Genomic DNA, 13,563 nt, shown 5'->3' with positions numbered 1-13,563 from the left:
AAGTCATCTTAGGTTAGATTTGAGGAATGTTAAGGTGATGTAAGAGCTGACGCCTCTCGATGTTCACAGAGAGAAGCTGGAAATCAACAGGTCGTTTGTCAATGAGGTGGTGCAGTATATCAAACGGGTAAGTTTGTGTGCTTGTGTGTGTGTGTGTGTGTGTGTGTGTGTGTGTGTGTGTGTGTGTGTGTGTGTGTGTGTGTGTGTGTGTGTGTGTGTGTGTGTGTGTGTGTGTGTGTGTTTCAAGTTGTATTAGTTGTATGTACAGGATACACGTCCAACGAAATTCTTACTTGCAGGTTCCTTCGCGACAGTGAAACGACAGTAAGAAACTAGAAAAGTATGTTTTCCTGAAGAAAATGTGGTTGCTAGCTTGTTTTAAAGTACTTATGGTTTTGAAATAAGTTATTGTCGTGGTAGTGACTACAGTAGTAATGATAATGACTGGTTATAGTTGGCAAAGTAGGTAGATGTAGATAGATTAGCTGATTGATTAGGAAGGATGGCCTGAACATGTAACAGTTGGTTTGGTGTCTCTAGCTTGACCGGTTCAAGAGTTACTGTTGGTGAGTTATTTGATGCAAATGTATGCAAATGTCTATAGTTTTGGTTGATAAAGATGTAAAAGAATTTGAAGTTAGAATAGATTGAAAATGGAAGGCACTGCATCGCAGTGCTAGAGGCGTCACTACAGATCCGGGTTCGATCCCGGACTGTCGCAGCCGGCCACAACCGCGGGACCCATGAGGCGGCGCACAATTGGCCCAGCGTCGATCCGGGTTAGGAGAGGGTTTGGCCGGCTGGGATGTCCTTGTCCCATCGCGCTGTACCGCGATTGTGTTTCGGGGGACGCACGGCTCTCGACCTTCGCCTCTCCCGAGCCCGTACGGGAGCTGCAGTGATGGGACAAGACTGTAACTACCAATTGAGTATCACGAAATTGGGGGGTAAAAGGGGATAAAAAGTACAACAAAAATAATAAATAAATAAAAGAAAGTTGGGTTGGTGTCTTGGGTCACTTGAACGGTTCAAGGGTTACTGTTGGTGAGTTCATTTATGCTAATTTATATAATTATAGTTGATACAAGTTTTAAAAAATCTGAAGTTAGGACATGTGAAAGTTGGTTTGATGTCTCTAGCTTGAATGGTTCAAGAGTTAGTTTTGGTGAGTTATTTTATGCAAATTTATGCTCATTCAAATATTTTTTTTGGGGGGGGGGATGGGGGAGATTGAACCCCAGGCTGTGGTGATGCCGTGCCTTAGACCGCTGCGCAACTTGGGACCCAGGTCGGGTGTTTATAGTTTTTAAAGGTTTCAGAGAATTTGAAGTTAGGATAGCCTGAATTTTTTAAAGTTGGTCTTGTAGCTTAATTAACCAAGGAGCAAGACCATTTTGAATATCAACCACTGTATTCCTGTGGTTCTCATTCAAGCCCATGTTCATTTACGCACATTTTTAATGGTTATAGTTCCAAAAGTATACATAGTATCAAATATCCTTTGACAAGAAATCTAAGTTGGGCCAGTCTGAACACCTCAATGTTGGTTAGGTGATTATTTTGATTATTTTTACAAGTAAAGTCTATGGTCCTTTTTTTTCCATTGAAATGGGAGATCATTGAATCTACAGTTGTGTTTTGCAAGCACAACTAATAATAACATTTAAGAATACAAATATAAAGTAAATGGCTCAATAGAATAGAAGAAACATTTTAGCGTAAGTATAATACAGGAAGGCACAATTTATAATAAAATATTTACACATGTATCATGGAAGGGTCTGGTAGCAGCAGTTGTGAGGTGTGTGTGTAGCATGAGTGAGTGAGTGAGTGAGTGAGTGAGTGAGTGAGTGAGTGAGTGAGTGAGTGAGTGAGTGAGTGAGTGAGTGAGTGAGTGAGTGAGTGAGTGAGTGAGAGAGAGAGAGTGAGTGCTAAGGAGCGGAGAATCAGAGCAGGTGGTCCGTCCAGTTCAAGTGTTCAGCAGTCTGATGGCTTGTAGATAGAAACTGTCTCTGAGCCTGTTGGTATCAGACCTCATGCTCCGATACCGTCTACCCGACGATAAGTCAGTGAACAGCTCGTGGCTGGGGTGTATGGGATCCTTGATGATGCTGCAGGACTTCTTCAGGCACGTTTCAATTAGACGTCCTGGACGGATGGAAACACAGTCCTAGTGATGTACTGCGCCGTCTTCACCAGCCGCTGAAAGGCCTTGTGGTCGTGGGCGGAGCAATTTCCATACCAGGCAGTGATGCAACCGGTCAGGATGCTTTCGATGATTCAGCGGTAGCATTTGGAGAGGACCCGGGGTGGCATGCCAAATTTCTTCATCAGCCTTAGGAAGTTGAGGCGCTGTTGCGCCCTTTTTACAATATTGGTGGTATTGTTGGTCCATGTCAAGTCCTTTGTGATCTGGACGCTGAAGAACTTAAAACTGCTGACTCTCTACTGCAGTCCCGTTGATGTGGATTGGATGGGTGTTCCCTCCTCTGCTTCCTGAAGTCAACAATCAACTCCTTTGTTTTGCTGATGTTAAGGGAAAGGTTGTTGTCCTGGCACCACATTGCAAGTTCACTTACCTCCTCCCTATAGGCTGACTCGTCCTTGTTGGTTATCAGGCCTACAACTGTGGTATTGTCAGCAAACTTGATGATGGAGTTGGTGTCATGCAAAGCCACACAGCAGAGGGCTGAGGACACACCCCAGGGGCGTACCTGTGTTAAGAGTCACAGCGACTGTTTATTGTTGAAGTAATTGAAGGTTATTTTAGGTTAGACAACAGGATGTGGAGATTGTTGCCAATCCTTGAATGCTGCAGTACATGCTCTCAGCATGGTACGGATTTCTCCGTTCATCCAGGGTTTTTGGTTGGGGTATGTCTGGATTGTTATTGTGGGTACAACATCATCAACACATTTCCTAATGAAGCCTGTGACTGATGATGTACACTGAGTGTACAATACATTAGGAACACCTTCCTAATATTGAGTTGCACCTCCTTTTGTCCTCAGAACAGCCTTAATTCATCAGGGCATGGACTCTACAAGGTGTCGAAGGCGTTCCACAGGTGTAACGGTCGTTGTAGTAATTGGACCAAGGCGCAGCGGGTTGAGTGCTCATCTTAACTTTTATTGTGAACACGACTAATAAACAAAACAATAAATGAACAAACAGTCTTGTAAGCTCACACAGCAGTACAAAGAACAACTTCCCACAAAACCCAATCAAAACACACCCCTCTATATAGGACCTTCAATCAGAGGCAACGAGGAACAGTTGCCTCCAATTGAAGGCCAAATCAATAAACTAAACATAGAACTAAAAAGACTAGACTAGAACATAGAAAATACACTAACATAGAACATAGACCAAAACCCTGGAATACATAAATCAAACACCCCTCTACATAAACACACACCCCGAACCACATAAAACAAACACCCTCCTGCCACGTCCTGACCAAACTACAATAACAGATAACCCCTTACTGGTCAGAACGTGACAACAGGGATGCTGGCCCATGTTGACTCCAATGCTTCCCACAGTTGTGTCAAGTTGGCTGGATGTCCTTTGGGTGGTGGACCATTCTTGATGCACACAAAAAAACAGTTGAGCATGAAAAACCCAGCAGCTTTTGCAGTTCTTGACACACTCAAACCAGTGCACCTGTCACCTACTACCATATCCATATCCAGTTCAAAGGCACTTACATTTTTTCTCTTTCCCATTCACCCTCTGAATGGCACACATACACAATCCATGTCTCAATTATCACAAGGCTTAAAAATAATGATTTAACCTGTCTCCTCCCCATCTACACTTTCACCTGGATTCACCTGGTCAGTCTATGTCATGAAAAGAGCAGGTGTTGCCTAATTTTTTGTACAACTCAGTGTATATTCCTCAGTGTTGATCGATGAGTCCAGGGTGGATGAATCTTTGAACATATTCCAATCGGTATTCTCAAAAGAGTCATGCGGCATTGAGCGCAGCGCCTCACTATTCTCTGTTGGTGGCTCCCTCTTCAGTTGCAGCATGTCGATGGGGAGTAGGAACAGAGAGACGAAGTGGGGGAGGGGGGTGGCTTTGTATGCATAACTGATGTTTGTGTACACATGGTCCAGCACAGACGGGGCAGGATGCATGGAGCAGGAAACATGTTGGTGATCATTTGGAAGAATTTGTTATAATCTTGCTTGGTTAAAATCTCCCGTGACAATAAAGACTGCTTCCCGGTGAGAGGTTTCTTTCTGGATAATGTTCTTGTGCAGTTGGATGAGTTCCACCTTGATGTTTGCTTGTGGTTGTACTGTATATACACAGCTGTGATAATAACACGTGAATTCCCTTGACATATAGTGGGGTCGGCATTTTAGCTTCAGAAACTCCAGGTCGAGTGAACAGGAGCTCTGGATGTTTTCAACTTCGGTACACTAGGAATTGCTGATGAGGAAGCATACACCTCCCCCTACTCTTAACAGAAGCCGTCATTTGAGCCATAAGGAAAATGAAAAAGCCATCTGGTTGAATAGCAGAGTCGAGTTAATTGACCGTAAGTCATGTCTCTGTAAAAACAGACACAGCATTCCTTGATGTCCCTCTGCGATTGAAGCCTTGCTCTGAGTTCACAAATGTATTTTCCGGCGATTGGACATTAGCCATGAAGATACTAGGAAGAGGAGGCCGTGTAGCCCGTCTTTTCAGCCTAGCTTGGAGTCCCCCTTTCCTTTCTGTTCTTCATCGCCAGCGTTGCCTTTGGTCATCTCGGGCCAGGAGCAACAGGTAAGCCTGCTGTGCCAGGGACAAAGGAGCCAATGTAGTATTCCAGATCTGGGAAGCCGAGTGATGTGTGTAGCTTCCGATTCATGATCCAGAAGTGTTTGTCGGTTGTAGGAAATTATCGCACAGACATTCTGAGCAAACAAAGTAAGAATTAATGCAAAAATAGCAATAAAAAAGCAAAGTCAAGCAGGAACCGGCAAGACACACACCCTCCGCCATCTTTGTGTGTGTGTGTGTCTCCGTCCGTGCCTGCGTGCCTGTGGATTTCTTTGTGTTTGTTATACGGTATGTATTGCGTAGTGGCTACACCTTACTCTCGCCTACCCCTGTGTTTGTCTGTGTGTAGTTGGAGGATGCTCAGAGTAAGAGAATGGAGAGACTACTGGAGAAGCAGAACGACATCAGACAACAGATTGTGGATGAGAAACCTAAGGTATGGCCACGTTTGCCCTCAAATACAGAACTGTAGGATGAAGTTGCTTGGAACCAATCATTCATGGTCAGGTGTAGGATGCGTTCCAAATGACACTCTATTCCCTTTACAGTGCACTCCTTTTGACCACTAGTCAAAAGTGATGCACTATGTAGGGAATAGGGAGACATTTGGGACAAAGACATATTTTCATCCCATTAACGGGTCCATTGGTTAATAATTTCCATCATGTCCATTGTTACTGTGATTGTAGGAAGGAGGTACTACAGAGGACCAGGGTAAGACATTCTGCGTCTGTGTGCATTAATACAGCTTCAATACTTAAGCATGTATAACAAAAAGCAGTAACATGAAATAATTTATATGGTTTGAATAAGAAGGCGAAAGCTGGAGAATGATAACAAGTGGATGTGCACCTTGCTTCCGACTCTGCCTTTCTGTAACAATAATCCTGATGGTCAACTGCACTCTAAGGCCAAGCTCAACCTAACACTCCCAACTACTCTATGTCCTTGTCAGACGGTTCATTCTTTCCTCTCCTCTTCGCCCCCTCTCCTCTCCTCTCCTCTATCATGTCTCCTCTGTCTGCTATGTACACGTAGCTGGATCTCCAAACCACATTTCCATGGCCTGGTTTCTTACCCCTCTTCCCCACTCTCAGTGTTCTGCTCTGTGTTTGGGTGTCTGGGACAATTGACCATTTTCAGGCATATTCCTTCTGAATACTCTGCTCTATAGCTATGGTTGTATTGCTGCGTGTTTTTGTTGTAACAACTCATCTTTAACCTTGTTATTGTATGTAGAATAGAAAGTACACTTTTTGACCGGGACCTAATGAATTGGCGATATCTATAAGAGAATTAGCCAAGTACAGTGCATTCGGAAAGTATTCAAACCTCTTGACTTTTTCCACATTTTGTCACGTTACAGTTGGGCTTGGTGATAAATCAATATCAATAATTATCGAGGTAATTACTTCCCTCAATAATGATATAAAAACGTTTAGATTCATTTTCGATAATGTCGATATAGAATAATTAGGTACAGCAGTCCATTTCACCTCTGTGACACAGCAGGAACGTGCGGAGAAGTGGCAATATGCACGTGGAGCGGTATACGCCCACTAAAAACCACTCAGCACCTTGAGTGATGGAGTAGCCACTGTTAACCACGAAAAATGAGGGATGTAGACAAAAACAGTGGCAGTGATCGCCATGGAGAAGGAGCAGCTTCCAACGAAGAAATGATTGATAAAAAGGGTTAAACTGCTTCAGTAATTTGGAAGTGGTTTGGCTTTTTGAAGTCCGACAAAGAGGAGAGCAATGTTCGGTGTAAATTGTGCCATAGACAGGTGTCTACGAAGTCTGGTAATACGACAAACCTTTTTCAACATCTGAAGCAAAAACACTCTTTGGAACATGCAGGAAGTTTGAGTTTGCGCCACGGTATTAATAAACGCCCCTCAAGCACCAGCCAATCTAGGGATGTTTGCCCGAAGCAGTCAACACAGACTGCGTTTATGCCCTACAAGCAAACATCGAAAACACAAAGACATCACAAATGCTATTATGCATTGCATTGCTAAGGACATTAGCACAGTCGAAAAGGTTTCAAAAGGCTTCTACATTTTATTGACCCCAGGTACGTGCTCACTGGTCACAAACATGGAACAATTTTCCTTCAAGTATAATTTTAGTTGTAGCTCACATAATAATAAAAAAATGTAACCTTTATTTAACTAGGCAAGTCAGTTAAGAACAACTTCTTATTTAAGTCGCTCTGGATAAGAGCGTCTGCTAAATGACTTAAATGTAGATTTACAATGACGGCCTATCGGGAACAGTGGGTTAACTGCCTTGTTCAGGGGTAGAACGACAGATTTTTACCTTGTCAGCTCGGGGATTCGATCTAGCAACCTTTCAGTTACTAGTCCAACGCTCTAACCACGGTTTGTTCAGGCATGAGTTTGAAGCAGATATGCACCTTTGAAACATTATTTGATTAATATCGTGATAATTATCATTATCGATTGAAAAATATATAGATATCATTAAAATGTATTTGCCATATTGCCCAGTCCTACGTTACAGCCTTATTCTAAAATTGATTAAATCGTTTTTTCCCCTCATCGATCGACACACAATACCCCATAATGACAAAGCAAAAGAAAAAAGAGAAACTGAAACATCACATTTACATAAGTATTCAGACCCTTTCCTCAGTACTTTGTTGAAGCACCTTTGGCAGTGATTACACCCTTGAGTCTTCTTGGGTATGACGCAACAGCTTGGCACACCTGTATGTGAGGAGTTTCTCCCATTCTTCTCTGCTGATCCTCTCAAGCTCTGTCAGGTTGGATGGGGAGCGTCGCTGCACAGCTATTTTCAGGTCTCTCCAGAGATGTTCGATCGGGTTCAAGTCTGGGCACTAGCTGGGCCACTCGAGGACATTCAAAGACTTGTCCCGAAGCCACTCCTGCGTTGTTTTGGATGTGTGCTTAGGGTCATTGTCCTGTTAGAAGGTGAAACTTTGCCCCAGTCTGAGGTCCTGAGCACTCTGGACTAGGTTTTCATCAAGGATCTCTCTGTACTTTTCTCCATTCATCTTTCCCTCAATCCTGACTTGTCTCTCAGTCCCTGCTGCTGAAAACCATCCCCACAGCATGATGCTGCCACCACCATGCTTCACCATAGGGATGGTGCCAGGTTTCCTTCAGATGTGGCGCTTGGCATTCAGGCCAAAGAGTTCAATCTTGGTTTCATCAGACCAGAGAATCTTGTTTCTCATGGTCTGAAAGTTGCCTTTTGGAACATCACAAGGATGATCAATGGGAACACGATGCACCTGAGCTCAATTTCGACTTTCATAGCAAAGGGTCTGAATACTAATGTAAATAAGGTATTTCAGTTTTTTTTAATTATCATAAAGTTGCAAAAACAATTAAACAGCTTTTGCTTCGTCATTATGGGTATTGTGTGTAGATTGATGAGGGAAAAAAATTATTGAATCCATTTTAGAATAAGGCTGTAACGTAACAAAATGTGTAAAAAGGGAAGGTGTCTGAATACTTTCCGAATACACTGTATATCTCAACTCCACGATACCACATCTGCAAGTTGCTGTGAAGTCAATAATTACATTTTTTTTATTCTTTAACCTTTACTGTGTACATACACTGAGTATACAAAACAATAAGAATACCTGCTCTTTCTATGACATAGGCTGACAAGGTTAGTCCAAGTGAAAGCTATGATCCCTTATTGATGTCACTTGTTAAATCCACTTCAAATCAGTGTAGATGAAGGGGAGGAGACCAGTTAAAGAAGGATTTTTAAGCATTGACGCAATTGAGACATGGATTATGTATATGTGCCATTCGGTGGGTGAATCGTCAAGACAGAATATTTAAGTGCCTTTGAACGGGGTATGGTAGTAGGTGCCAGGCGCACCAATTTGTGTCAAGAACTACAACGCTGCTGGATTTTTCACCCTCAACAGTTTCCTGTGTGTCTCAAGAATGGTCCACCACCCAAAGGACATCCAGCCAACTTGACAGAACTGTGAGAAGCATTAGAGTCAACATGGGCCAGCATCCCTGTGGAACACTTTCGACACCTTGTAGAGTCCATGCCCCGACAAATTGAGGCTGTTCTAAGGCTAAAAGGGGGGTGCAACTCAATATTAGGAAGGTGTTCCTAAGGTTTGGTATACTCACACTCGGTGTTTGTCCTCTATTGTTTGTCCTCTGTTGTTAAGTGCCTTTCTTTGTTTGCTGAAATCCATACTTTTTCATGAAACGTCAATCAAATACAACCACCGACTGCAATCTTCGAGCAACAGCAACAAGGAAACAGTCGGTGGTTGTATTTGATTGACGTTTTATAAAGAAGTATGGACTTCAGTGAACAGCAAGGCCCACAACAAAGAACAAACATAGGTACACGGAAGGGGTTTAAGAATTTACATTTTGAAGAAGTCAGAGGTTCCCTCCAAGTTGCACTCAACTCCGGTGGATGCGGTATCGTGGAGTTGAGATACACTTGGATATATGAAAATGTGATAAGCATTGGACTTGTTAGAAGGGGGGGGGGGGAGCATGGATGATGTTGTACTTACTAGTGCAGCACAGGGACGATGACTATGGGGAAATCATACTGGAAACAATGAATAGTGCTTTTCTCAATAGCTAGGCACAGTTATACTGTCTTGGCTGTAAGCTGTCTTTAGAGTCCTACAGTAGCAGATCCTCCTTTCTCATTATTTCACGGTGTGCGTGTGGGCGTGTAAGCGTATGGCTTGTGAGGATGTCATTTTCTCCCCCCGTTTCCTGTCGTACCCTCTCTCCTTATATCACACTCTGAATCCCCCAGCCCAGACATTATGACAATTCTCTCTCTCATCTTGTACACAATCACACCATCTGAGTCATATGTAATGTGTTACCACTGACACATGTTTGTCGAGGAAAGAGGAGTAGAAAAAGAGAGTGATGATGATGAAGTCAAGTGAGAGTTCCATGAAGGGCTAATGGAGGAGGGCATGACTAACAAGGATAGGGCTAATATGAAGACACACACACACAAGCACACACATTTTCACAGATACATGTAGACACACTCTCTCTCTCTCTCACACACACAGTTCTGACCCAGATTTCTCCTCTGGGCTCAGAGCAGCCGCTAATGGACCGGCTATAACCATCCCTGGTCTGCGGAGACCCTCACATCTCTCACTGCAACCGCCCGCCCGGGTTAGCACCACGCTACGCTACCTCACGGGTGTGTGTGTGTGTGTGTGTGTGTGTGTGTGTGTGTGTGTGTGTGTGTGTGTGTGTGTGTGTGTGTGTGTGTGTGTGTGTGTGTGTGTGTGTGTGTGTGTGTGTGTGTGTGTGTCAGGCCAGCTGCTATCCCGCTGTGCAGAAGGAAATAGATGCAACCGAGGCCAGTTTACACAAATAACCACTCATGTTCCATGTCCAGTTTTAACTCAACCTATTTGCTACTGTATCCGTCTGTGCCGAAGTGAATGCTCGAGCGTCTAACCCGTTTACTGCGTGTCTGAAGACGCAGAACCTTTAAGCCATCGTTCCAATGGAGGGTCAGTTGTTTTACATGGAGGAATCTGCCAGGTTGAGTGGCTGTGCGTTGGTCTCCAAATGTCAGCATGTGTTCCATTATTTCAACGTGCGCGTTGCCATGGCCATACGGCAATCTGTCAGAAGAGAGGGAGAGAGAGAGAGAAAATGGGGAAAGAGAGAGATATGGAGTCGGTATGGGCAGGGAGGGAGAGAGAGTGTGTGTGAGCGGGAATAGGTGATGGAGAGGAAGAGAAGGAGGGAGAGAGAGAGTGTGAGCGGGAGTAGCTGATGGAGAGGAAGAGAAGGAGGGAGAGAGAGAGTGTGTGAGCGGGAATAGGTGATGGAGATGGAGGGAGAGAGAGAGAGTGTGTGGGAGGGGATAGGGGATGGAGAGGAGGAGAAGGGAGAGCGAGCGCGTGTCCTCTGTCTTGTCTGTCGTCGCTCTCAGTGGGTGTGCATTCAGGTGATGGTGTCCTGCTAACGTTCTAATCAAAATGGCTTCACACCCACAGCACGGTAGAAGCTGATTGAGCACACACACACACACACACACACACACACACACACACACACACACACACACACACACACACACACACACACACACACACACCTTCAACATCACTCTCAAAGACCTACCATTGCACCAGGGTATACAGCCCTAGTGTCATGGTTGTCGATCAGATTATCTTAAAGTAGCTAACTGTCCAGTGAAAGTATCACTTTTAAAAAGTTCATATCCTGTAAACTCATACCCAAATAATGTTATTGACTCGTCCTATACTCATATTTGTGGCCAAAGCATAAATTGGAGAGAATAAAACACTTCAAAGACCCCACCTCAAACTTGTATCTCAGACAGACCGTTTAAGAAAATAAAAACTTGCTCTTTCACCATAGAGTATGATGTCGTACTCCTGAGGAGGATGAGCTGGCCAATCAGCGGTCTAGAGGAGAATGAGCTGGCCAATCAGCGGTCTAGAGGAGAATGAGCTGGCCAATCAGCGGTCTACATGTCTTCATTTTCTTAATGACCGGTATACCCCAACACCATTCTGTTGTTGTGATACTCCCACACCATTCCAAAACAGAAAAGCAGCTTTTGAACATATTTACTTATTTTGTAAACTATTTAACTCATATTGAAAGTAATTATAAGTCATATTTCAAGGTTTTACCTGGGAGAATCATGCTATGTGGTAGTCTTCCCTTCCCTAATTGTAGGTCACTCTGGCTAAGAGGGTCTGCTGAATGACTAAGATATAGGAATGTAATTGTGAAGTCTGGGTCTGATTCACCTGGACAGTAATCTCTATTACCCTACATACTGCACCAGTGTCCTCCTACTTGACTGTGTAGCTAGCCTAGACAGGTGAAATGCCATTCACTCCCACAATACCATTATTCTGTTCTCACACTTGCTCACACAGGATGTGAGATGACTGGGGAGAGAAGTGTATCCGTCACGTGTGTCACTCACGTACACGTGTGCGCACTGGGAGACAAATGTAGTGTGAGTGTGGGGTGTATGTGTGTGGAGGCAGATAGCCCCTGTCTCATCCTTTTTGGAGCAGGCAACAGAAACATGGTGGCCTCCCCGAGTGCAGGAGCCATTACTGTAACACTCTCACGTACACCTTTTCTCTATCGCACACACTCACCGTCTCACACACACACACACACAGTGTTTGGTCCGTGATGCAACACACCGGAGCCCTGTGCAGTCGTCATGGAAACACTCATTCTACCCCCCACACACACACACACAAACACACCCCTCCCCATCATCTTCTATGCACGACTCTCTCTGCAATCTGTTAATTTGGAGCCTGATGACGCAACCCAGGGATAGTGACTGCCTGGTGGTGGCCTGTAGAAAGACAGAGAAAGGGAGGGACAGAGAGATAGAGAAACCACAAGAGAGAATAGGGAGAGTGAGGGAGGAAGATAAAATGAGTGAGGAAGAAGGAGAGACAGGGAGGGATAGATGGAGAGACAGGGAGGGATAGACGGAGAGAGAGGGAGGGATAGACAGAGAGAGAGGGAGGGATAGATGGAGAGACAGGGAGGGATAGACGGAGAGAGAGGGAGGGATATACGGAGAGACAGGGAGGGATAGACGGAGAGAGAGGGAGGGATAGACAGAGAGAGAGGGAGGGATAGACGGAGAGACAGGGAGGGATAGACGGAGAGAGAGGGAGGGATAGACGGAGAGAGAGGGAGGGATAGACGGCGAGAGAGGGAGGGATAGACGGAGAGAGAGGGAGGGATAGACGGAGAGAGAGGGAGGGATAGACGGAGAGAGAGGGAGGGATAGACGGAGAGAGAGGGAGGGATAGACGGAGAGAGAGGGAGGGATAGACGGAGAGTGAGGGAGGGATAGACGGAGAGAGAGGGAGGGATAGACGGAGAGAGAGGGAGGGATAGATGGAGAGAGAGGGAGGGAGAGAATAGGGAGAGTGAGGGAGGAAGAGAAAATGAGTGAGGAAGAAGGAGAGACAGGGAAGGATAGATGGAGAGACAGGGAGGGATAGACAGAGAGGGATAGACAGAGAGACAGAGAGGGATAGACGGAGAGAGAGGGAGGGATAGACAGAGAGACAGGGAGGGATAGAAGGAGAGACAGAGAGGGATAGACAAAGAGACAGAGAGGGATAGACGGAGAGACAGGGAGAGGGAGAAGAGAGACGAGGACAGGACAGGATAGACAGATGGAGAGAGAGCGAGGGAGCGAGAGAGAGAGGGACAGAGAATGAGAGAGACAATGAGAGAGAGAAAATGTCCAGAGGCTTATTATGGCCCAAATGGATCTGGCTGTTGTTCTTGATTCTGGACACAAAAACAGAGAAAGACCCTTTATCTGGAAAACAGTAATTCCTCCCTCTCTCTCTCTACTCTCCCCCTTTATCCCACACTTTCTCTTCCTCATTCTTCCCCTCCTTCCCTCTCCCTTCCTCTCTCTCTATGCCTCTCTCTCTCCCCTCTCTCACACTGTGGGCGGTCATGGCTTCCCTCATCACTGCCTTTGGTCTGCTACTCTCTCCACTCCATAGGGTCACATCAATAATGCACACAACACACACACACACACACACACACACACACACACACACACACACACACACACACACACACACACACACACACACACACACACACACACACACACACACACACACACACACACACACTGCCCACAGGGAACATTGTTACTCCCAGAGGAAAGAGAGAGACGAAGCCTTTTGTCACACTTTTGTGTCTACGTGTGTTG

General features: G+C 45.0%; 1 protein-coding gene across 4 annotated transcripts in view; it reads left to right on the top strand.

The window, feature by feature from the left end:
- LOC106571556 (1-phosphatidylinositol 4,5-bisphosphate phosphodiesterase beta-1) overlaps nt 1–13,563 on the top strand; it is a 228,559-nt gene that overhangs the window by 200,389 nt on the left and 14,607 nt on the right. For 2 of the 4 annotated variants that reach the window (XM_045695874.2, XM_045695876.2), the window contains exons 31-32: nt 70–127; nt 5,129–5,215. In XM_045695874.2, the coding sequence (XP_045551830.1) occupies nt 70–127; nt 5,129–5,215 (145 nt within the window). Of the gene's footprint in view, nt 1–69; nt 128–5,128; nt 5,216–5,468; nt 5,494–13,563 lie in introns of those variants that run through there. The other 2 variants (XM_045695877.2, XR_006759204.1) reach the window with 2 other exon arrangements.

This window comes from Salmo salar, chromosome 15 (genome assembly GCF_965601325.2).
Source record: "Salmo salar chromosome 15, fSalSal1, whole genome shotgun sequence".
NCBI classification, from domain to species: Eukaryota; Metazoa; Chordata; class Actinopteri; order Salmoniformes; family Salmonidae; genus Salmo; species Salmo salar.
Note: the sequence above shows the minus strand (reverse complement) of the source record. Positions and strands in the feature narration are given on the sequence as shown.